Source organism: Sus scrofa, chromosome 2 (assembly GCF_054392235.1).
Source record: "Sus scrofa isolate SSC_HxYL_T2T_F1_AM1 chromosome 2, Sscrofa_HxYL_maternal_Yorkshire_Landrace_v2.0, whole genome shotgun sequence".
In the NCBI taxonomy this organism is placed as follows: Eukaryota; Metazoa; Chordata; class Mammalia; order Artiodactyla; family Suidae; genus Sus; species Sus scrofa.
Window position 1 is genome coordinate 153,093,858 of NC_139384.1, and position 25,740 is coordinate 153,119,597.

At 44.6% G+C, this 25,740-nt stretch overlaps 1 protein-coding gene across 7 annotated transcripts in view; it reads left to right on the forward strand.

Annotated features, from left to right (window-relative positions):
* Positions 1 to 25,740, forward strand: part of LOC100621701 (protocadherin alpha-C2) — a 109,243-nt gene that overhangs the window by 53,964 nt on the left and 29,539 nt on the right. For 2 of the 7 annotated variants that reach the window (XM_085014790.1, XM_085014791.1), the window contains exons 1-3: positions 9,349 to 12,240; positions 21,472 to 21,530; positions 25,109 to 25,197. In XM_085014790.1, the coding sequence (XP_084870916.1) occupies positions 9,601 to 12,240; positions 21,472 to 21,530; positions 25,109 to 25,197 (2,788 nt within the window). In that variant the 5' untranslated portion in view covers positions 9,349 to 9,600. Of the gene's footprint in view, positions 1 to 9,153; positions 12,241 to 21,471; positions 21,531 to 25,108; positions 25,650 to 25,740 lie in introns of those variants that run through there. The other 5 variants (XM_021084897.2, XM_085014793.1, XM_021084898.2 and 2 more) reach the window with 4 other exon arrangements.

Sequence of the window (25,740 nt, forward strand, 5' to 3'; positions counted from 1 at the left end):
AGAATCTTTTTTTCATCCGCGGATGCAGTATTCATTCTCGTACCCAGAAAACTCAGTCTGACTTTTTTAGGGTTGCTGCTATTTTCTTAACACAACACTGTTGACACTCGGAAGGAAAGACTTCTTCTTTATTCTTTTCTTTTTTTTTTTTTTTTTTTTTTTTTTTTTGGTCTTTTTAGGGCTGCAACTGCGGCATATGGAGGTTCCCAGTCTAGGAGTCAAATTGGAGCTGTAGCTGCCGGTCTACACCACAGCCACAGCAACGCCAAATCAGAGCCGTGTCTGCGACCTGCACCACCGCTCACAGTGAGGCCAGGGATCAAAGCTGTGTCCTCATGGATACTAGTCAGATTTGTTTCCACTGAGCCATGGCAGGAACTCCAAGACTTTTTGTAATTTGAAAATCCCCTTTATTCTTCAATTCCTGCTAGCTTAAGGAGCCCTAAATCCGCATATCTTAGGAGTCAGAGCTGTCCAGTATATCCTATGTATATACTGATTTATGAACCAATAAATGTTTCATATACAGTTGAGATTTTAAATGAGCTTATGATAATTGGATCAGAGGAATACTAGTCTAGCTTGAGAGTAGGCAGAACACCCATCATGGGAGGCTATGATGAAATTTTAATTATAAAGGATATTGAATATCCAAAGGTGACAACTCTGTTATAATAGATGTAACACTGAACTGGAAAGAGGGAAAGTTGGGGGTGGTTTTTTTTTTCTTTTACCCAGTTCTGCTTGAAATCAACTCTGTATTTCTAGTACATTATTGAACTATTCTGTACTTCTGTTTTATATCTCATTAAAGTGACCGCCCCATTTTGGTTCACTGGGTTTATTGGAAAATTCCTAGTAGATTCAGATAAAGAAATGTCTCAAGTTAAAATGTTGATTGATTGAGTTGTTTTTGTGTATATATATTTTCCTATTTAGGCCTGAAAAGCTGAAGTTGGCATAACCAACTTCAAGTTGTAGATGCATAAGTTAAATGATATTAAGATCTTTGAGACCCGAAGTGCAGAGATGCTGTGTAAATAGGACCTGTACTAGATTTTTCTTCTCATTTCTGTTGACTGTGCCAAAAAAGAATGCAGAAATTTTGGTTTTCTCTTTCTTTTGACTCATCCCTCCTTCTCCTTGGGTTATTTGGATAACTTTATGAAACTTATATCCTCATACTGCACCCCTCTTGTTTCTGGCTAATAATCACTGAGGACTTATAAAATGAAACTTTTGCATGTTTCATCTCAATAAATGTCTAGCAGCAATGGTTTGTAGTAAGTACTATTTTTTTCTTATTTTACCAAGCTGAAATTGAAAGGAAAAACAACTTTCCTAAGGACACAATAAACAGTAGAGTCAGATCTTGAACCTTAGAGTCTGCTTTTACAACCAGTGAAACTATTATTATTATTTTTAACTGTGCCTACAGCATGCAGTAATTCCCAGACCAGGGATGGAACAAACCTATGCCACAGCAGTGACCTGGACTACTGTAGTTATAATGCTGGATCTGTAACCCGCTGCACCACAAGGGAACTCCTCAAGCAAGATTACTATTAAGAGGGTCCGTAGCTCCAGGGTGGCTCAGTGGGTTAAGGATCTGGTTTTGTAATTGCTGTGGTGCGGGTTCAACCCCTGGCCTAGGAACTTCTGTATGCCATGGGCATACAGCGGCAAACAAACAAACAAACAAACAAACAAAAAACAAAAAAAAGAAAAACAAAACAAACCCCCCCCAAAAACCCTAACTAGGTGCTTGATCTATAATTGCTAGTAGAATTTAATCCTGGATTTTACTACCTAAAAGATGCTTTGTAAAAAGTTCTGAGGATATCAGAAAATTGAAGAAACTATAATAAGTCTTCTCTAACTTTAATAAAAGGAGTTTTGATAGAGGTTTTAGATAGCATTAATTCTTCATCAAAATGCCCTAAAGGAACTTTTACTATCACAGAAAATATAGTAGATCTTAACTTGGCTAATTTAGAGAATTTATATCTCACCTACCTTCTGATGTGTTTTACACATAACTGCTAAGGGATTTATATAACAAAATCTATCACAAGGAATACTTTTCTAATATGAATGAAATTTATATTAGAAAAGTCCAATTCATTAATAAAACCTCATTTTTTAGGCAGAATGTTGTAGGTGGGAAGATGGTACTAAAAGAAGAGGCTGGGATATGAAATACAAATGTGATTTGTATCATAGTTTTGCTAAGGCCGGTCATTTTAGATGGTAGGATGGTGCAGTGGGTTAAGAATCCCGCATTATCACTGCAGGGGCTTGGGTTGCTGCGCTCTGGTGTGGGTTGGATCTCTGTCCTGGAAACTTCTACATGCCTGTGAGTGTTGCCAACATGTATATATATATATATATATATATATATATATATTCCAACTGCAGTCTCTAAAAGACAAAAAAAAATTGTAGTTGTGAAAACAATTGAATAGTATCTCATAAAATACTTGGAAATTGCTTGAGGCCAATAGCATGATTCTTAATTAGGATATTAAGATAATAGCATATGTAGTGGTCAGATGTCGTATGACTATCTCAAGAAACAGGGGCGTGGAAAAAGAGCCTCCTGAAGATTCTGATAAATTCCGTCAACTTTTGGGGATCCAGTTTCCTCATCAGTACCAATCTCATTGGGCTCTGGTGAGGATTAAATGAGGTAACATGAATAGGAATAATATTTAAACAGTCCTAAAGCATCAGCATGAGAAGAATGACTCAAAAAGTCAACAATTACTGGATACTCTGAATATATGAACAGATACTTTGGAGAATTGACCCTTTCGAGGTAGAGGTGTAAGCTTGCTTTTTTTTTTTTTTTTTTTTCCTCCAAGCAGCAAACACAGTAGATACAGAAAAGAGAAACTATGGCCTTCGTTTGGACTAAGCTTAGCTCATATTCTGGAAAACAGTTCAGATTCGAGGTACCGTAATAACACATGCTTTTTTTGAAATTGAAAAAAAAGGTATACAAATCAATGAATGCTTTGGCTAAAACCCACTTGGGACAAGGATGTTCTTTGGTGCCAAATCACCATCTTTTATTCTATGGCTAAAATCCCAAGAATTGCAGAGGAGAAACAGAGCCAAACAAGTTTTTCTATTAAAATAAAAGAGCTCAAGTGATGAATGGAAACTTGGAACAGGTTTTAATGGCGATACCAGAAGCCAGAAATTCACTTAAATACAAACTCACCAACTTCTGGCATGTATTGTGCCTCAAACAGAGTACTGGTACTAATTTTAGTGAATTAGAAACACGGCTTAGCCTAGGCAGCTCTCCTTCCAGAGAGCTCGACTTGCTGCTGAATTGGCCTGGACACCTGATATTTCCTTGTCTTGAGTCATGCATACATACATACATACACACATACATACATACATACATACAAGAAATCCAGCTGAAGTCTCTAAAAGACAAAGAAAAATTGTAGTTGTGAAAACAATGGAATAGGATCCTATGTAAAATACTTGGGTAGGACCAATGGTGAATCTCTGCCTTCACCCCCTAGAATTCTCCTTCCAGGCTGGAGCATTCCACTAATAAACACTTTTTGGCCTTGTTATTCCAACAGTTGTGCAACTATACTGTCTTGCAGCCTTTCTTTCTTCCTTTTTGTCATCTTATGGGGAGACTTTGTTTAATGTCTCCGTATATTCCAGCTGGACTCTGCCTATAGAATTTCCCTTATCAACGATTCTAGCAATTGAAAATCTAAAATGCCCATGTGAAATTTTTTTCAAGTCTTTGTGGTCAGTTTGATGTTCCCAGTTTTCAGTGAAGCCCAAATAATCCCTAGTATGAATGCCTTCATTTCTAAGTACTCACAAACAATTACTTTAGTAATAGTAGAGTTTTGAAGGAATTTATATCGAGCTCAGTGGCACTTTTTTAGAAATAGGAAATTTGATTCTCTAGTCACATCTGTAAGTTCTTCCAGGACTCTGGAAGATCATTTATCTTGTCACGGATGCTTGGCTTAATTGCAACATTTTTATGCCTCCTATCTCCTCACTGATCTTGAGCTTCGAGTTCCACTTAAACATTTTGCTCAATGAAAAATAAAGAATTTGGGTGAGGTATTTTCTAAATATCTCTCAACCTTTAATGTTCTATGATTCTCAGTAGGCCGCTTCAGCTGAAAATACAGATAGAGAAGCAAAGCCCTCAAATAATTACTAGTTTGATTTTATCTGTTAACATTACACAATCTGCCCCAAGCCTTTAATGGTTCTCCCTTTTTATTATTCCTTGTCCAAAGATAGTTTGAGTTCCTTTGTTTATTCTAAGCAATTTTTCAGATGCCTCAATCAAGAATCAACAGTATATTAATTTCTCAGAACGGAAAACTTAGAGGATCTTTTTTCCTCAAAGCTAATTTTTGCAGGGATTGGAAAAAAATTCAGCCATCATGTCATATGAAAAACCTTTTTTTAAAAAATCTCTTCATCCACTGGATGCTGTACCTGTAAAAAAAATGCTGAAACCATATTGGTAAGCACTTTTCTTCTGAAGATGCATAAAGATCAGAGGTGCCGTTCATTTATGACAAGATGAAATTTTCAAACTATTTTGGACCACACTAAACATTGGGATGTTCATTAGTCTCTGTTTTAAATTTATATGTCATGTGCCCAGTTTGTGGGACAACAGAAATATCACAACTCAAACTGAGAATTAGAACCTTCCCTGTTTGGCTGATTCTCGCGCAATGGTCAGCCCAGAGCCCGATCACACTGAAGAGCAAGGCCCTTGCCCTGGGGCCGAAAGGCTCAGATTGTGTCGTTTCCCCAGAGTAAAATTTCTAATGGCACTCATAAGAGAGAACGGAAAATACGAGCTAGGAGAGTTCACTGAGTACCAGTATGTTTCTTATAGGCTGATTTGGTTGTATTCTGGTTGTTTTGCTCTTGTGTCCAGTGACCTCATGATAGATGCCTTTTACAGATACTGGGTATACTGTTTCAAAGTTCTTGTCTAATGAGGGGTTCAACAAAATCATGTCTTTTTGTGGTACTTTTCATATCATGTCACTTCCCTTGTTAGTTATGAACAAAGAGTACCTCTATTTTATAATAGTAGAAAGTAGAAAGAATGATAAGATAACACAATACTTTGGAGCAGAGCCCTTCTTAGTGACCAGCAACATTAGTAGAATTCAGTTTTCCAGGTTTGAAATATTTTGTATTTCATGTTTTAAAGGGAAACTCATTGCAGGCTCTTGAGCCCTCTCACCCACCTCCTCTCACATGGGGGAAAAGGGGGAAGTAGCAGCTCTTGAATTTGCTAAAAAGGGATCTGAAGAAAATGAAACAATCGCCATTTATTGAGATTTTTTATAAGGTTTCCCACACTGTGGAGGATACACAGACGTATCTTACATGGCTTCTGCTTGCAGGCTGCTTATAATTAAGGCAAAGAAATAATATTAAAGCATTTGGATGAATAAAAGAATGATACATGCCAGTGTTTCTAAAGATGTGGAGGGTGGGGAAAAAAAAAGACCATTATGTTTGGAATAGACAGGGGTACATGAATTAAGTGGGTTTTGACATGGACCTCATTATATAGAGAAGATTTAGAAAGAGAGGAAAGAAGCGAGCTTTCCTTTCTTTTCTTTTTTGCCACAGCACACAGCAGCTTGATGTGGGACGTCAGTTGCCAGACCAGGGACTGAACCCAGGCCACGTCAATGAAAGCAATAAGTCTTAACCACTACACCGCCAGGGAACTCCCCGAGGAAAGCTATATTGATTTGAGAGAACTGCACAAATACAGTTGTATATTTAGTTCATAGAGGATAAGCTCTAGAAATAATTGGGAAAGCTTAACTTTGGCACGTTCTCATCTCCCCCATCATCTCTGACCTCCTGTCTGGCATAGTTACAGGTTATCTGTGATACCTTAAAGGGCCATGCTGTATATAGACTGTCAACTAAGGTGTAATCTGAGGATAATAAATCATTGCATTTTAATAACAATAATAACGATGTACTTGTCAGCTACCCTGCAGGTTGGTTTTTTTTACTTTCAGTTTCATTGGGTAAAAAACTTCTAGTTTTATTGCGTATAATTGACATAAGCACTGTGTAAGTTTAAGGCGGATAGTATGATGCTGTAACTTACATGCGTCATGAACTGACTGCCATAAGAAGTTTAATGGACAGCCATCATCTCATGTAGATACAAAACAAAAGAAAAAGAAAAACGCTTTCTTTGTGATGAGAGCTCTCAGGATTTATTTTTTTTAACACCTTTCCTATATAACATTCAGCAGTGTTAATGTATTTATCATGTTGTGTATTATACCCTAGTGCTTCTTTACCCCATAACTAGAAGTCTGTAACTTTTGATGACCTTCATGCACCTGCCTCTCTCCTCCCCACCCCCCACACCTCTGGTAACCACAAATCTGATCTCTTTTTCTATGAGCTGATTTGTGTGTGAAGTATCATGGACCTACAGCACTATGTTAGTTCCTAGGTCACAGCACAGTCATTCCATCTTACTATGTGTTACAAAATGATCGCCACAGTAAGTGTGGCTACCATTTGTCACCACACAAAGATGTCGCATTATTATTGACCACATTCCCCATACTGTACACTTCATACCCGAGACTCATTTATTTTGTTAAGTGCAAGTTCGTACTTCTTAAATTCTCTCAGAGTGTATTATATATCATCTCATGTAACCATTACAATCCTATGGGTTTGCTTAAAATTGTCTTCCCCAGATGAGTAAACGGAGGCCTGGGTTAAGTAACATAACCAGGGCCACACAGTCAGTCATTGGCGGGGGGTGTGACCGACTTCAAAATCTGTGTTCTAACCACTGTGCTATTTTGCTTTGCAGTAGGGGCTTCTTGAAGGTCCAAGGAAAAGAAGGGATGCATAGTGATGTGGTTGAGGCATTAGCACTAATATCTGTAGACACTTGCCAGCAATCTAAGCAGTCCCATTTCACCAGCTAGTAAGGCTGGCAAGAGACAGGTGCAGTAGTCTGGGGAACTGAATCATGGTGGTGGCACGTGCAGAGGACACCGTCTCTTTTGTATGTCTTTGAAGAGGTGGCTGATTTGTGTTGGCTCTAAGTTTGCCTTCTCAATCACTGAGGGAGTAAGTCCGAGTTGAAGCTTATGACCCTGGCACATCCAAGTGGACAACTTGGCAGGTGCCCTTGCTGGAAGATGACAGTATTGCTAAAAGAGGAGCCCGGGGTTTTCTCCTGAGATACACCACTTGGGGGCTTCCATTAAAAACATTACCAAGCCTCTGTCATTTTAATCTCTTCCTTAAGTGCTGGGATCTTTTCAGGGGCACAGGTCCACTCATGGTCACTACCCCAGTGACCAGGTTTCTGAACTATGAGCAAAGGTGGCAGCCACTGTGAAAGCCTGGGAGGAGGTGAGAGAAGAAAAGGTCATTCTTCTTGACAGCTTTTAACTTGATTCCACTTATAAGCCATTTATTTTCAGAACTAAGGAATGGGTGAAGACATAGGCCATGCCTACAATTCATGCACTTGGGAGTTGAAGGCTTTCTGAGATCAAATTACCACAGCAAACAGAGACAGAGTTACTGCAGGGACATTTTGGGAGAAAGCAGACAGTGGGAGAAGCCAGAGGCCTAAGAAGGGAGACAGGAATAGCATTTGATGATAATTGCTTTCCACTCTGCACCCTTGAGGGAACAAAGAGGACAAATAAATAAGATGCAGCAGGCACAGGAGGATGCTGGGAGCTTCTCTGGAGTCAAATGGGTTAGGTTGTGGCGTGGACAGCGAGTGCATTAGGTGGGTGGGAAGAAGAGATGCGCTGCTCTAGGCCTTTGGAACCGGGCTGCCTTGGCTCCTTCATCTATGGCCAAATGTCGGGTTTCATTCTGCCTTTGGTCCAGTTCATAGCTAGAAAATGACCCACAGAGGAAGATCTAGGGGTGAGAGGATGCTGAGAGAAGGGGATGAGAGAGGACATTTTAGTGAGTGCTTTTTGCACGTGGAGTCATGAACTTTAAACTCCTGTGGAAGAGACAAGAGAGCCTGGGAAGAGTGGATATTCAGAATGGAGAAGGAGAGGCAATGACACAGCATGGAAAGGCTTCCTCTGCTCCTGCTGCCTTCGTGTTCCCTGAAGACAAGTGGTTATCATTTTGCTGCTTCTGCAGCAATACAAGGCAGGGGAGTCTTAGGGGAGCAGAGACCCAGAGGTGTAAAGGAGCCTTATGTTTATGGAAAATGAGCTGCAGCCATTGAAATTGCTGGCTGGTGTAAGATTGATCTCAGCCTCCCACATGTGCTGAAGAACAGCAGACTTTTCCTGCAAAGCCTTTATGGAGTCCGGATTCTAGCCAGGCCTGGGAAATCAAGAGTAACTCTTTCGATGTAATGGTTTTGCAGGCTCTCGAAGACACTGTCATTCATTAAAGAAAAAAAAAATTAAATCACTTTTGAAAGAATAAAGAAAACGTCTTGGGTGATAAATGAAAAAGATTTGAAGTAAAACGAGGAAAAGCTAGATGGAAGAATCTCTTTAAAATTTTACCAGGTTCTCCCCTCTATGATCAAAAGGGGTCCAATAAGAGCTTAGCCTGCACCTTCATGGAGCCTTTATTATTATTATTTTTTAAGAGAGAATTTTGAAGCCTTAAATATTGGTTATTTGCCAAGGCACACACTGGAAAGTAAGGGCCACTTGGCTAGAGCAGAATTGAGTGTTGGATCCAAAGATGCTAGTTGTAGGCTTTCTTTGTGAAAGAGGGCAGCTCCTGCCATCCCCCTCCCCTCTGCCCTAGGGGTTGAACACCTTCTGCAGTATTTAAGACTATTGGGGGAAATGTTGGGGTCCGGGAAAGAATCCCCATCATCGGGGACCTCAGAGTGCCTCTCTGGCGTTTGTTTCCTTTGAGCACCGAGCCGCCGCCCAGATACCCGTCCTAAGCCAAGGCCCCCGGTGCATTTTCTTGAATTGCGCTTGGAAATCTTTTCCTGGGAGCTGACAGTCCGAGTCCTAGAGACTTCAGTGCTTTTCCTGGAACAGTCTCCTTACGAGACCGGCTATGCAGCCGGGGAACGGTGGCGACCGGAGGACCAGGACAGTGGGGGCAGGGAGAAAGGGAGTGGCCGTGTTCCCGTGGTCTCCTGGGATCCGGCGGGTCGCGGGTGAAGGAGCTGGGGGTGGAGTAGCCGGAGCGACTGGGCAGGCCAGGTCGCCGTCTGCCACCTCGGTGCGGCATCGGAGCTGGACTTGCTGAGCCCTCCTCCCCCTCCCCTTCTGCTTCCTCTCCCCTCCCCCTGGACCAGCAGCAGCGGCAGGAAGCGGAGCCCGGCTGAGCGACTCCGAGGCGAGCGGAGGAGCTGGGACATGGGGAGTCGGAGCGGACCGCGGGGCCAGGCGCCCTCCCGGCGGCCCACGAGGGGAGCGGTCCCCGGTGTTTGCTAGCGCGTGAGGCTTGGGGGAGCGGGCGCAGGGCGGCACGAGCGGAGGCGGAGGCGCGGCGCGGGCGTGGAGCACCGCTGGGGAAGCTGCGGTCTCCGGCCCTGCCCGGCTGCCTCCGCCGCGGCCGGTGGCTATGGAGCTGGCGGGCACCAGACCTGCGGCGACAGAGCATCCACGGCTCCGGCCGCCCATGTCCTGGCTGCTTCTGTTGCTGCTGCTTCTCCTGCTGTTCCTGCTGCTGCCGGGCCCAGCGGCCTCCCAGCTGCGATACTCGGTCCCGGAGGAGCAGACCCCCGGCACGCTCGTGGGCAACGTGGCTCGCGCGCTGGGGCTGGAGCTGCAGCGCTTGGGGCCCGGCTGCCTGCGCATCAACCACCTGGGTGCGCCCAGCCCGCGCTACCTGGAGCTGGACCTGTCCAGCGGGGAGCTCTTCGTCAACGAGCGCATTGACCGGGAGGCGCTGTGCGAGCAGCGGCCTCGCTGCCTGCTCAGCTTGGAAGTGTTGGCGCACAGCCCGGTGGCGGTGAGCGCCGTGGGGGTGGAGGTCCTGGACATCAACGACAACTCGCCGCGCTTCCCGCGGCCCGACTACCAGCTTCAGGTAAGCGAATCAGTGGCGCCTGGAGCGCGCTTTCACATAGAGAGCGCACAGGACCCCGACGTGGGCACCAACTCGGTGCAGACCTACGAGCTCAGCCCCAGCGAGCACTTCGAGCTGGACCTGAAACCCCTGCAGGAGAACAGTAAGGTGCTGGAGCTGGTGCTGCGGAAGGGCCTCGACCGCGAGCAGGCAGCCTTGCACCACCTGGTTCTCACGGCCGTGGACGGAGGCAGACCCGCCCGCTCGGGCACCGCGCAGATCTCTGTCCGGGTCCTGGACACGAACGACAATTCTCCCGCCTTCGACCAGTCCACCTACCGCGTCCAGCTTCGGGAGGACGCGCCCCCAGGCACCCTGGTGGTGAAGCTGAATGCCTCAGATCCCGATGAGGGCTCCAACGGGGAGCTCACGTACTCCTTGAGCAGCTACACGTCAGACCGGGAGCGGCAGCTCTTCAGCATCGACGCCCGCACGGGGGAAGTGCGGGTGAGTGGAGCGCTGGATTACGAGGAGGCCTCTTCCTACCAGATCTATGTGCAGGCAACCGACCGGGGCCCGGTGCCCATGGTGGGTCACTGCAAGGTGTTGGTGGACATCATGGACGTGAATGATAACGCCCCAGAGGTGGTGCTCACGGACCTGTACAGCCCGGTGCCGGAGGACGCGGCGCTCAACACCGTTGTGGCCCTTCTTAGTGTCAATGACCAAGACTCGGGGCCCAACCGCAAAGTGAGCCTGGGCCTGGAGGCCGCCCTGCCCTTCCGGCTGAATGGCTTCGGAAACTCCTACACGCTGGTGGTGAGTGGCCCCCTGGACAGGGAGCGGGTGGCCGCCTACAACATCACAGTGACAGCCACTGATGGGGGAGTACCAGCGCTCAGGTCCCAGCGGACACTGCAGGTTGAGATCTCCGACGTCAATGACAATCCGCCCAGCTTCCTGCAGGACTCCTACGCCATCTACATCCAGGAGAACAATTTGCCAGGGGTGTTGCTGTGCACTGTGCAGGCCACAGACCCAGATGAGAAGGAGAACGCCGAGGTGACCTACTCCCTCCTGGACAGGGAGGTTCAAGGGCTGCCCGTCACCTCTTATGTCTCCATTAACAGCGCCAGCGGCAGCCTTTATGCTGTCAACTCCTTTGATTATGAGAAGTTTCGGGAGTTCTTGGTGACCGTGGAGGCCCAGGACAAGGGGAGCCCACCCCTGAGCAGCACTGTGACCGCCAGCGTGTACGTGGTGGACGTGAACGACCATGCCCCTTACATCCTGTACCCTACCTCAACCAATTCCTCAGCAGCCATCGAAATGGTGCCTCGGACCGCTCCTGCGGGCTACCTGGTCACCAAAGTCATAGCCATGGACTCAGACTCTGGGCAAAACGCTTGGCTCTTTTACCATCTGGTCCAGACTTCTGACCTGGACCTCTTTAAAGTAGAGCTCCACACCGGAGAAATTAGGACTACCAGGAAGATGGGAGACGAGAGCGGAACCACCTTCAACCTGACCGTGGTGGTGCGAGACAATGGAGAGCCGTCCCTGTCCGCCTCGGTGGCCATTACGGTAGCCGTGGTGGACAGGGTTTCCAGAATCCTCCCTGATACTCAGAGGCATGTGAGGAGTCCTCGGACCTACTCTGAAATTACCCTTTATCTGATAATAGCATTAAGCACAGTGTCTTTTATATTTCTTTTGACAATCATAGTTTTGAGCATCATCAAGTGCTACCGCTACACCGCATACGGCACCGCGTGCTGTGGAGGCTTCTGTGGAGTGCGGGAGAGGTGCCCTGCAGAGCTGTACAAACAGGCCAATAACAATATTGATGCCAGGTTCCCGCACGGCCTCAAAGTGCAGCCTCACTTCATTGAAGTGCGAGGGAACGGCTCCCTCACCAAGACCTACTGCTACAAGGCCTGTCTGACAGCGGGCTCAGGGAGTGACACTTTCATGTTTTACAACACAGGGGCGCAGACGGGCCCGGGGCCTGGGGGAGCCCATGCAGCGGCAGGTGACAGCAGGCACCTCACAGGCCAAAGTGGGCAGAGTGCCGGGAACCTGATTATTCTAAAAAATGAGGCCGTTTCTCAAAACGAGGTGAGAGAGTCGTCACGGGGTCTTCCGCAAAGTCATGCATTTTCCATCCAATGTCACGTGGTTGGCTTTATGGAGGTATGACCAATGACAAGGGTGGAGTTCCTGGCGTGGTGCCGTGGTTAACGAATCCGACTAGGAACCATGAGGTTGCGGCTTCGGTCCCTACCCTTGCTCAGTGGGTTAAGGATCCAGTGTTGCTGTGAGCTGTGGTGTAGGTCTCAGACGCGGCTTGGATCCCGCGTTGCTGTGACTCTGGCATAGGCCGGTGGCTACAGCTCCGCTTCGACCCCTAGCCTGGGAACCTCCATGTGCCCTGGGAGTGGCTCAAGAAAAGGCAAAAAGACAAAAAAAAAAAAAAAAAAAAAAACCTCAAAAAACAAAAAAAAACCCAAAAACAAAACCATGACAAGGGTTATCTGGTAAACTGAGTGTATATAGCACCTGTGATTCTGGTCTGCTGTTTCCTCTCTAGAAGAAGAGTGCTAGAGGACTGTTTTGTTTCCTTTTTGGATGTATGAAGACCTGACCATAGAGTTGTTTGAGAAATGAGCCTTCATCTTAAATTAAATATGTGCTATTAAAGCACAGCTCTGCAGAGAACTCTCTGTAGAGAAACATGGGCTGAGAATAAGATGAAATCCTTGCGGAGTGTTGTGTTTTTAGAAGCAGCTGTGGTGGTCACCCCTGTATGCTTGCCCTGTTCATTCCTTGGGCTAGCTGCAGTGCCAAGTATCCAGTTAACACTGCTGGTAACTGCACTGAACTAATGCGAGAGGATCTTCTAGGAACTCGTGTCAGAGGTGATGAAGCCACAGAATGTGGGTCTCACCCTGAAGACAGCGTTTGCTTTGGCCGTTGGCTGTGGGAACGCCTCTGGAGGGGCAGGCAGAGAACCAAGAGCCAATTTGTCTGGTTGGGCCAGGTAGATGTCAGAACAAGTGGATTCGGGGTGTAGGGGGAGGGCGGAGGCCAGGACAAGGGACTGGCGAGAAGGAAAAGGGGGTGCGAACTCTCTCACTAGGCTCCTTTCTTGCCGTAGGGTGAATGCGCGGTAAGAGGATTTCCTTGCATTTAGCTTGAATGTAATCTTCTGACTTCCGGCTGACCATTCCTAAGGTGTCGCTGAGATGGGACGCAGCCCCTTCAAACCCCTCGTGTCTTTAAGTTAAATGACAGCACTTTAAATAACACTTCAGCATAGTCCAAAGCACATGTTCATTTTCTGGCTCTCGCTACAAAAGCCTCAGGAAGCGGATGGCTTACTGTACTCGTGTTAAGACAGGTGTTAGTAAATACACTGGTTTTAAGTTCTAAGTAGGCCTAAGGCTTGCTGGCTCATTATATAAGGATGTATAGAAATTGTCCGACGGTGCATGTGTTTGTGTAGTGTGTTTGTCTGCACATGCAGGCTTGAAATCATAGAGTTCTGCTTTGTGCTACCTGAAACTTGGACTTCAGAAGCCAAAACTTTGTCCCATCACTAGTGATGAATTGTTTCTTCCCAAACAACTACCTTGTAGCCAGGACTTTTAGAGGTGCTATAACACGAATGGGTGATATTTGTCCCTCCTATGTTTTTGTAACATATTTTCATTGACATATTGCTGTCTTTTTACTAATGTGCACAGTTTCATATTCTAAACTCAGGCTCATCTTTAGGAAATTAATGGATAGGCACAAGAAAAAAACAAAGATGGACTGGGAGAATTTCCCATGTCCATGGCAGGTAGATTTATCAGAAGAGCCTGATGTTAGTTAATGCTGAACAGCCATAGGAGACAGATTGCAGATTAAGACAATCAAGGAGTTTTCAGAATTCTTTAGATCATAGCTTTTGAAAGCATGTACAAGAGCTTAATTTTGAATAGAGCTGCTGCGGACATTTGCTGAACAAATTCCTGTAAAGTTCTTTTGGAGTCTGGGGTGGGCTGCAGGTGCTGAAGAGGCACAGAGAGCAGGCCAGGCAAGCTGGGCCACCAGCTGTGAGCCGGAAGCTCAGGGGGAGGACACTCTGACCCTTCCTCTCCTGGCTCAAAGCTTGGGGCTGTTTGATCCATGAACTATTTCTGTCTTACACCGACCCTGTGTGTTAATATGTGCTTCGGTTTGCAAACCTTTAATCTAGGGAGAAATTTTGCAGAAAAGTACTTGCTCTTGTAGGATTTTGCCAGGAGACTACATGATTTTAATAAAGGCAAATTTTTGCCGGTCGCTTTTGGAAAACCAGGAAAGAGTCCTAAGATCTACTGCTCCTGGAATTATTGAGGTGATGGGGGCGGGGGAGAGAGAGAGAGAGAGAAAGAGAGAGAGAGAGAGAGAGGGAGTCGTGTTGTCATAGCATGGAAAAATGGGGACAAAAGTCACTCAACGCTGAAAGTCATTAAAGTTGGATCAACCTGGTAAATTCTCGTGTTAGGCTTTCTCTCCTCCCTACCCAGTTACTGCAGATGGCAGGAGAGTCCTGGGGTGCGATTAATTACATGTGCCTACCTTAAAAATTAGATGGGGATCCAAAAAGGATGAGTAAGGGAACCTGCACTCACTGAGCACCCTGCTGTATCAGAATGCTCTGCCCTGCAATATATGTGTGGTTTTATCACCTGCAAGTCATAAACCTTAAATAAATATCTGTCCACATCCAGCATATGAGAAAAACAAGCTCAGAGAGGCTAAGTAACATACACAGTCACTCTAACTGCAAAGGCTGTGCTTTTTGAAATAGTGCCAGTAGACAGAAAGCCCTGGGTTTACATTTCTTTTGACATGGGATGCTCAAGCATTTAGGCTACCCCTGGTTCACCTAGTAGCATCACTTAACTGCTCCGGAAAGAGAGGCATTCTTGGCAGAGAAGCAGGTCACCAATGGAAGGATCCAGGAGTACAAACATTACTCCCAAGCTAGCATAGTTTTGTTTATTTGTTTCACCATTGGAAAGAGCTGTTCAGATCTTTTATCTTTGTCCTTTCTCTCATTTCTCTCTTGCTGCTTATTCTGCATCAGCATTTAACACCAGACGCATCTTCTGGTGGGTTTTACCCCCAGCGCGTTTATTTCATGAGCCACTTGTGTGGTGAGATTTTGAAGCAATTCTTTAGCAGTGGGGCAGAATTTCTCCTTGGAGAGCTCTGCAAACCTAGCTTTGAATGTGGTTGGCACCCTCTTCAGAATTTCCAAGAAAAAGAACCAATTGGTTCCAAGAAAAGGAACCAGTTCTGTGCATTTGTGGTCCTGTGACTGCTGGCGCATCCCTCGGAGGCTGATTTGTCCAGCTGTGCCTCAGTGGGACCAGCTGACACAAGGTGTGGAAATCCCAAAAGAAGAGCAGAAATGAGTTGTTTAATTCACTTTCATTTATTTTAAAGCAATTCGTAGTTACCAAATCTTCTGTTATTTTTGTAACCACGTGTACATACTCACTCTAATTCTTGATGTAGTCACCTGGGAGGGTTTGTCCTTCTTTCAGCGGCACCTCATTTATGTCCCCCAGGTCTGACTTTTCTGGCTGCTAACTGACTCTGTCCAGGATCAGAATTTATGCTTAAAGTGCCATTGTAGAATTTATTTAAAAGAAAACTGCACTGGAGTGCCCATCATGGCACATCGGGAATGAAATGAACCACACACACACACCAAAAAAAAAACCCCAAAAAACCCAAAACAAAAAAAAAAAACCCCAAACAAAACAAAACAAAGACAAAAAAAACTGCACAGTGGTCAGAATAGACAAAGAAATTGTATCTGAACTTCTCTTTCAGTGTGACATCCTCTGATGGTCACTTTTGAATGGGTGGGGTGGTTTTGTGTTTCCATTTCCACATTGGCTATAGGCCTGTTCGGAGAAAAGGTTTGTTTTATTTGCTCTGAGAATACCGTAATTTCTTCAAATTACCCCCTTCGTCTCCTCTTCTAAGATCTGCTGAGCCAGATGGAATTATGGCTGAGCTGCCCTCTCTCTCTTTGTCTTGCACATATTCTGACTCATGAAGAAATCTGTTTTTCGTAGCTTGAATGTCATTGGCTTACCCTTTCGTCTGACCCAGGAGTGAGCCCTCACATGGGCATCTGGTCTAACTCAGAACACTCCGCAGGGACACAGCCTGGCATGTTATAAATTGTCTCTTGGCATGCTGTCTGCTCGACACAATAGCAGGCTCTCTTCTGGATACTTGCCTTGGTTGGCCACCATTTTTTGCTCTCATTGAGAGGTCAGGAGGATGTCAGTTTGCAGGTGTCTGAGGAAGCTTTACAGGTGTCTTCAAATGTGACGTTTGCAGGACTTCACTGGGCCCCACGTTCCGTGCGTGTTACAGTATGAATATAAATTGAGCTTATCCAGGTGATAATACTTTGAGTATTATAATCTGTAATCAGAATTCCCCAAATCAAAGGGCAAAAGGATTCCATAGCAGCATTTTAAATCTGCCTGCCTGGAGTTCCCTTGTACCACAGCAGAAACGAATCCGACTAGGAACCATGAGGTTTCGGGTTGTGGGTTCCATCCCTGGCCTTGCTCAGTGGATTAAGGATCCAGTGTTGCTGTAAGTTGTGGTGTAGGTTGCACACAGGGCTTGGATCTGGCATTGCTGTGGCTGTGGTATAGGCTGGCGGCTACAGCTCAGATTGGACCCCTAGCCTGGGAACTTCCATATGCTGCTGGTACAGCCCTAAAAAGCAACAAACAAACAAACAAATAAATAAATAAATCTGCTTGCCTAAAAATTACGTTTTTTTCCATTCAAGGATTCGAACTTAACAAATGCAAAATCTCCAGCATTGCAAAATTGAAGAAAAAATATTAATTCCTTGATACATAAGCAACATCAGTTCCTTTCTGGCCTTGCAGAGTGAGAGCTCTGGGCTCCAGGGAAGTGAAACTATGGGCATGGAAGTAACTGCTGCGCTAGCAGCCTGTGCCTCCCGAATTAAGCAAAGCTAGCATTTTCTGTTGTACTGGAACCCATTAGGTCTGTTTTAAAGTTCTGTGTATTTTATTTTCCTGCTCTGTGGGTTGGGTTTTAAGTGACTGTTTTTAGAAGTAGGTAATCACCTAGAATTCTCATATTTATCATCTTTCATTTTGATTTACTAGAGGACAAATATGTAACATAATAATGATTTTTTTTTTTTTTTTTTTTGGCTGCGCCCACAGCATGTGAAATTCCCAGCCCAGGGACCAAACCAATGCCAGAGCAGCAACCCAAGCTACGACGGTGACACCACCAGGTCCTCCACCTGCTGCTCCACAAGGGAATCCAACAATGATTATTTTCAATGCTTTGGTCCTTTGCCTTCGAGATCAACAGTTTATGCATTCATTCTTTATTGCTTTGTAACAAACCAACCACAAAGCAGTGGTTTAAAAACAACTCTCTTTTATCACCTGCATGATGGGACAGGCTTCTCTGCCTAGGTTTTTGCAAGGCTGAAATCAACATGTCAGCCAGGCTGAGGTCTGTTCTGGAGGTTCTGGAGAAGAATCTGCTGTCAAGTTCCTTCAGGTTGTTGGCAGAATCCAGTTCCTTGAGGGCTGAGCTCCCCATTTTCTCACTTACTGCTGGCAGGAGGTCACTCTCAGCTCCTAGAGAAGGTCCTTGCCCCCCGGCCCCCTCCATCTTCAAAGCCGGGGAGTGGTTTAAGTGTGGAAAATATTTTCTCACATGGAATCTGTGTCCTGCTTCACCTCTCCTTGATTTCTGTCTCTGACCTCTAGACCCAGATTTAAAAGACTCAGATGATTAGGTCATTCCCACCCAGATAATCTTCCTTTTTCAAAACCAGCTGTGCCATGTAATGTCATGTCACCACGGAGTAAGACCCATCCTAGCCAGTCTTGGAGGTTACACAGGGCGTTTATACCGCGGTGTGGGGATCTGGGGGGCCATGTTAGGATTTTTGCCTATTTTAATTTATGTCGGTGTTCACAAAAGAGCGTGGAAAAATTTGCAGTGGATACAACTTTAATAGATTCCCACTAGGAAGGAAAAGATGTTACAGGTAGTCTTGCTCCTCAGAGGACCATTTATTGAGGGCATCGTGGAGTCCCATGATAAGAAGAGAGCAGATTATCTCACTGAGTAGCCCTATGATTTTATGAATGACATAGAGTGTTTTTTTTTTTTTTTTTTTCTGGCATTGCTCACAGCATACAGAAGTTCCCAGGCCAGGGACTGAACTCATGCCACAGCCGTGACAACCCCAGATCCTTAATCACTAGGCCCCCAGGGAACTCTGACACTGGGTACTTTTAACCTACTTTCAAATCTGTCTTGGAAGAGGTGATTCACCCTTCTGTAGCCCAGATATTCTACAGTATAAATAATACCATTACAGGATAAATTAAATCTTTGCTATAATTTTGATAGAAACATAAATGGATTCTTGTTTTTCAATGATACTACATTAGGAGTTCCCTTCGTGGCTCAGTGGTTAACAATCCCAACTAGGATCCATGAGGATTTGGGTTCAATCCCTGGCCTCGCTCAGTGGGGTAAGAATCCGGCATTGCCGTGAGCTGTGGTGTAGGTTGCAGATGCCGTTTGGATCCTGCGTTGCTGTGGCAAAGGCCGGTGGCTTCAGCTCCAATTCAATCCCTAGCCTGGGACTCTCCATATGCCGTGGGTATGGCCCCAAAAAGACAGCTCCCCCAAAAGAAAGCCCCTAAAATTTTTTTTAAAAACCCACTGAATACCCGATCCTGCTAGCTGCTGCTGCTGCTGCTTTTTTTTTTTTTTTTTTTTTTTGGTCTTTTTAGGGCTGCACTTTCGGCATATGGAGGTTCCTAGGCTAGGGTTTGAATCCTAGCTGTAGGTGCTGACCGATGCCACAACCACAGTAACTCCAGATCCAAGCCACATCTGTGACCTCCACCACGGCTCACGGCAACGCTGGATCCTTAACCCACTGAGTGAGACCAGGGATTGAACCTGCATCCTCATGGATACTAATCAGATTCATTCCTGCTGAGCCAAGATAGGAACTCCCTGCTCTTGCTAGCTTCTGAGGCTATAGCTAAATATTATGAATATCTGAGGATGTTAATATGTGTCGTGAACAAAGAGATGATTCCTTTCATAGAGTTCGTGATCTAAGAGAGGAAGTGTTAGGATAAATGCAGTAACGTATATAAAGCACTTATCCCACTGCCTTGTAGTCTGTGGATACGTAAGACTTGTTATTTTCTTCTGTACATTTTCCCTACCTCATCTTACTGTCATAAGATGTCTCTTAACTGTGATTGTGGCAAATGAATCTCCGAAGCATCTTGTTGCTGAGCAGCATATGACAAATCAAATGTGGTGTTGAGGAAGTGAGGCTATGTCATGAACTGAGTTTCCTGGTCAGTCCTGTGAAAACTGTGCCTTTCAGCAAAATAAGGTTGGTGATTTCATTCCAAAGTTGCAGTAATTTTCATCATGAATGTTACCGGGTCATAGAAAAATTGGCAGCATTTGCTCAGCAGATGTCAGAGTCTTTCTCGAAGGAAGGTTCACGGCTGATAAGCTGACACTAGTCAGGGGAAAGCTGGTGACGCGACAGTTAATAAAAGATATTTCAGTCATATGTTCAGGTGTACCCCCTCTACCACTGCCGATAGAAGATGGGAACCCCTTCATTTCATCTGTAGATTGTTTTATGCTACGTTATAAGGAACAGCAGTAGCATTTTGTGAACTGGAAAACCAAGGATGAAACAGTTTGTATGTTCATATCTTGCCAACAGAATGGAAAGACCAGAGAGTTAGCGTGGAAGGACATTTAGGATAAAGTATCCTAGAGATGTAGCTTTTCCTGGGCCTTGACTTTGGCCAAATCTTCGAATGTCATGTAACAATCCCAAAGTCTCTCTGCAAGGTGAGATGCCCTTCCCTTCTTCTCTGGATATTGGAAAGAAATAGGCTCATGAAATACTGTGCATCCATTGAAAGAACTATAAGAATGATAGGAGCAAGACAGTGACTTTTTTTGGAAAAGCTTATTGGCATTTCTATGGCATTGTGTCTTCCAGATATAATTACAAGCCAGAAGAAAATACAGAATACAACCTCCATCTCTTCATCTTTTCACTCAAAGAGACCTCAGCATTCAGTGACAGGGCAGCTTTAATCTCTGCCCATGAAAACACATTGAAAGGAACATCTGTCCCAGATTTTTCATAACAATTTCTTTGCTAATTGATACACGATAGTGACGGTGATTGATTTTGGTCCCCAGTGATTCCCGAGTAGCTTCTACTCAGCATATCATTTCCAGAAAGGTCTTGAGGTGCCCCCATTGTCCTCGGCGCCCCCCTCCACTTTGAATTGACAGTGTGTAGACACAGGGCAATGCATCTTTGCCCACACACAGGTGGTGCAGAGTGAGTCAGGTTCTCCTTAGGTTTCAGCTGCTCCCTGTTCAGCAGAGCTTAGCAAACAGTAATTGAATGAGAAGGCGAAGCACTCAGAGGAGCCGGAAACAAGTACAATTTGATGAAAGGGATTATGTAGCAAAACAAGGTCAGACTCCATCCACCGTGGTTTGTTTTCCTCTCCCTTGTATATTCCTCTTCAGTCAGCAGAAGAGGCGGTTATCAGTGGCTGGCATTGTGACTGGCCACATCCATCCCGGGTCGAACATGCTGCAGTCTGCACAGCCAGCCTCGGATTGCAGTGCTCTGCAGTCGGGCCAGGGCAGCAGAACTTGTGTAGTCGTGGACCCTGTCATAGGTAGATTATCACTTGGGGATATTTTCTAACGGGGCATCTGAGGGCAAAAACAGCGAACGTTTTCTTGTTTCAGAACAGACTGTCCTTCCCCTAGTGCTGCTTTAGGATCGTAGACCTGGTTTGGCCCTTTTAAAATTGAAGTATAGTTGACTTACACTCTGTGTTAGTTTCAGGTATACAGTGATTCAGTTATAGATACACATGTGTATTCTTTTTTTCCGGTAAAGGTTATTACAAGGTATTGAATTTAGTTTCCTGTGCCAAATGGTAGGTCCTTGTGTATTAGTTGTATGTATAGGAGTGTGTGCATGTTAATACATAGACCTGTTTGAGTCAGGCAAAGCCACACCTGGTCCTCACAGCATCAGTAAGTCTGATTTTCCATGATATTTGATCTGTACACGGACCCTGAGGAGCTCGCTTAATTTTCTCCTAAGCTGCTGTATGTGTGGATATCATCTTAGGCTTGCACATGAAATGGCTTCTTTGATGCTTTTAATAGATGCATAGAGATATTTAAGAACCAGCTCATCACCGCACAGCATCACTGGGAGAGCATGGTTTTGCCTTATTAACGAAAACTCCCTTTGTGATTTTGCAGCCACGGCAGCCCAACCCTGACTGGCGTTACTCTGCCTCCCTGAGAGCAGGAATGCACAGGTATGTCTTTCCTTCCTCCTTTCGCTCAGAAGTAACTGTATGACTCAGATAAACTCTGTCTTCATAGCGGAAGCAGCTGTCAAAACCGAGCAGCTTAGCTACTTTGCCAGGGGAATGCAATTATTTTTGTCTCGGTGTCTGTTCCTTGAAACATTGGAAGTGGTCAGTGCCAAATGCTTATCTAGTGCTGGCGAGTAAGAGTCCCCTGTAAAATCAGAGTCGGACTGCTGTGTACTCTTTCCCATTAAAATTTCTATAAGGAAATAGTTTCAAGTTCTTTCATCCCTTCTCATCTATACTTTCTGTCCTTTCCTTAAAATTACAATTAATACTGATGCTTTGGGACTTGAGTACATTGTGTAATATACCTTGGTTTTCCATCAGACATTGATGGTTATATCCTATTAACCACAATCATTGTTATTCTCGTTCCCGTTTGCCCCTAGTAAGTCTTATCTTTCCCATCTTGTTGCTACCTTATTGCCCTTGATGGCATGGGCTTTTCAGAGGATGAGCCATGTGAAGGGCCTTTCTTGACTATCTGGAGACCAAATCTAGCTTACTTTTAAACTAACCTAGAGTAATAGCATTACTCCAAGACTCAGATTAAATATAATTTTGCTTTCTCTGCTTTGTCTCTTTGACAGTAATTGATTACCGTTGTTCCCAAAGCTGCTATATAGTATTCATGCTAGGGGGCCAAGTAAAAGATTCATTATTTGAGTGTCTCTGGGAAACCAAATGGAGAGAGCCAAGAAACTAATGAACACTACCACCCAAAGAATTTAGTCTTGCTGAAGAAGTAAACTTCAGACTTAAGCCCCTCAAAGTATCTGGGCAGCTCTTGAGTAGATCGTCACCAAACCTAGATTAGTTTCTTTTAAAAATTTTTTTTTATGCAAGTGTAGTTGATTCACAGCGATGTGTTAATTTCTGCTGTACGGCAAAGTGACTCAGTTATACATACATATGTGTGTATATATAGATATGTGTGTGTATATATATATATATTCTTTTGCATATTCTTTTCTGCTATGGTTTATCATAGGATACTGACTAGTTCTCTGTGCTAAACAATGGGGCTTTGTTGCTTATCCATCCTATATTCAATAGTTCACCACTGCTAATCTCAAACTCCCAATTTTGCCCCCCCCCACTCCCTTCCGCCTTTGCAACCACCTAGATCAGTTTCTAAAGAGAGTTTACAAAGTATGTGTTGAGTTAATGCAAAACTAGTTCTTGTCCAGTAAGTGCATTAAATTAAAATAAGTCAACACATTCCCAAGCATTACATTACAGACGGAGCAGAAATCATTATAATGGGTCCTCTTTCTGAACAAGATGCAATCAGTAAAGACTAAAGATCGGTATTTGGCTTTGGTGACACATCACACTGGAATCTGGTCATAACTTTAGGCCAGAAACATTCATGCAGATGTCAGAATACTAGGTATCAGAAAGATTCTTTCTGTTTGTTAGAAACCAGCTTATGCTTTTGCCTGCATCTGAGCTGTTGCAGTGAACATATAAGAGGAAAGAATACAGTTCGAGATAGCAACTCTTTATCTCTCAATTGAATTAATATTTTACTTGAAAAATACCAAAGCGGTAAGATGCACCTTTAAAACTGCATAAAAATAAAATGCTAAAATTGGAGTTCCCTCGTGGCACAGTGGGTTATGGATCCAGTGTTGTCACTGCTGTGGCTCTGGTTATAGCGGTGGTGTGGGTTCGATCCCTGGCACAGGAACTTCTGCATGCCATGGGTGCAGCCAAAAAATATTTTAAAAAAATGATAAAATATGTCACTTCCTTATTCCATTTTCAATGAAAAAAAACCCACATGGTTTAATTCAGGTGTCAATTACGATGTTATGAGATTCAAGTAGGGTAAGAAATGAAATAAGAATTGAGCTAAATGTGATTTATTCCTCATAATGTAGTACATTGAGCATACGTTAAAGCTAGGAATTAAATACTGCTCATCTTTTTTTTTCACACACACATATGCTTGACTTCTTGGCCTTTCCAGCCTGAGGCATCATGTGCCTATTTCTTTGAAAATTTTACTTTGAGCAGAGCTAGTCCCAGAGTCGTTTTTTCTTCAGAGTGAATCTTATTGAACCCACACAATGTTCTGGTAGGATCCAGAAACACTTGAAGGATATTAATATTTGGAAAAAGGAGAAGATTCTAGGATGTAGATAAAGGGAGGAATAGCAACAGAGCAGAGCTTAATGAGAGACTTTCCACTCGATATCTTATTTGAAGTCAGGGAGTAAGAGAATATTGAATTGAGAGCTGGCCTGCCCCACAGTATCTCCAGCTCACCTGCTCTGTTGCCTCCCATGGCCCCGTTAGGCGATGATACTCTTAAGTTTTCTTTGGGTAACTTAATTTGCAAGATGAGCCAGCGTCTCGTTTCAAAGAGTCCTCCAACTTTGGTGAGGGTTTTCTTTAATGCTGTTTCTTCTGAGGGTCGCACCTGTTCCTTTCTTCATTCACTCATCCAGCAATTATTTGAGGGTCTAACGGGAGCTAATGTCACACATACATGAATGGGAAGAAACTGATGAAATGAACACGATGTTCTCTGTGCCCTTGAGCGGTTTATGTTCTATCTCCACCTGCCTCTGAGGATCCCACAGTTTACGTCTCTCTCTCCCTGCAGTATTTCATGCTGCGTGAATCTGTTCTGACCTGGGGTCTAGGAGTGGTGGTGATACCCTTCCTCTGTCTCAGGAAATGTAGGGCGGGTCAGCCATGAGGAAAAGATGCAGAAAGAATAAAAAAGACAATTAAGAAGTAACTGAGCCAGGGGGTTCCCGTCATGGCTCAATGGTTAACGAATCCGATTAGGAACCGTGAGGTTGCGGGTTCGATCCCTGGCCTCGCTCAGTGGGTTAAGGATCCCGCATTGCCGTGAGCAGTGGTGTAGGTCGCAGATGTGGCTCGGATCCCATGTTGCTGTGGCTTGTGGTGTAGGCCAGCAGCTGTAGCTCCAGTTGGACCCCTAGCCTAGGAACCTCCATATGCCATGGGTGTGGCCCTAAGAAGAGAGAAGACAAAAAAAAAAAAAAAAAAAAAAAAAAAAAGAGTGCTTAAAAAAAAAGTAACTGAGCCGGACTGGAATGATATTACCATTATTAGCAAATAATGTTCATGTTTCCCTCTTTCCTGTAGAGAACCCAGAAATAAGAGAAGCATCAAGAGAGGCCTGGGGCTTTTGAGAACAAACGCTCCTCATCTGCTTCAGCATTAAGTTGATAAAATGGTGTTAGCCCTCTGACGGGCTTCCTGTCAGATTTAGTGACCACCACATGGCATTAATGAAAACCAGAATTGCTGTAAAGATAAAACATGTTTCTTGCCTGCATGGCATGGCAGGCAGTAAGTCAGCAATGCTTTTGCAGCTTATGCAGGGTGACTGCTCAGCAGTAATTGCTGCAGTTCAAGCATGAGCAGAAAGCATTAGCTGCGGCCCCACCTCCAGAGATGAAAGCACTTTCTGAGAGTGGATGGGGCGCTGGAAAGGCGTGCATGGCCTAACCATTGCTTGGGTCTCTGTGTTTACTCAGCTCTGTGCACCTGGAGGAGGCTGGCATTCTACGGGCTGGTCCAGGAGGGCCTGATCAGCAGTGGCCGACGGTATCCAGTGCGACACCAGGTAAAGACACTAGAGCCTCTCCTTTCTTGCTTGGGTTCTGGAAAGCCATCAGATCATCTCTTTTCCAAGACCAGGAATGTTAATGGCTCTCTTTTCATTCTTTCTTCTTTTCTTTACACGTGTGACTTGCATGCATCCGTGATTATTTTGTTTTCTACTTAGTGTTACTTCAAGAATGGAAAGCAGATAATGTGTGTGTGTGTGTGTGTGTGTCAAGTTCTTTTCTAAAATAACTGGGGACTTTTCAAATGCTTAGGCTCTCCAAGCCACACAGAGAAGATCTGGTGGCCTCAGGCACAGAGACCTTTTGGTTAAAGACAATGGAAACCCACTCAAAGTAGTAAGCAAAAGGGAGATGGATAGATTGACTAATAGAACAGTGGGATGGAGCTTCTCATGGAAGCGGAAAGTTGGCAGAACCGGCGTCCCACGCTCTTTGATTTCAAGTCACAGTCAGGCCTCCTTCTTCCCCCACACCCACATCATTCTGCAGGCTGACACTGCTTTAGTGACTGGGCGTGAATAAGCAAAGGAAGAAACAAT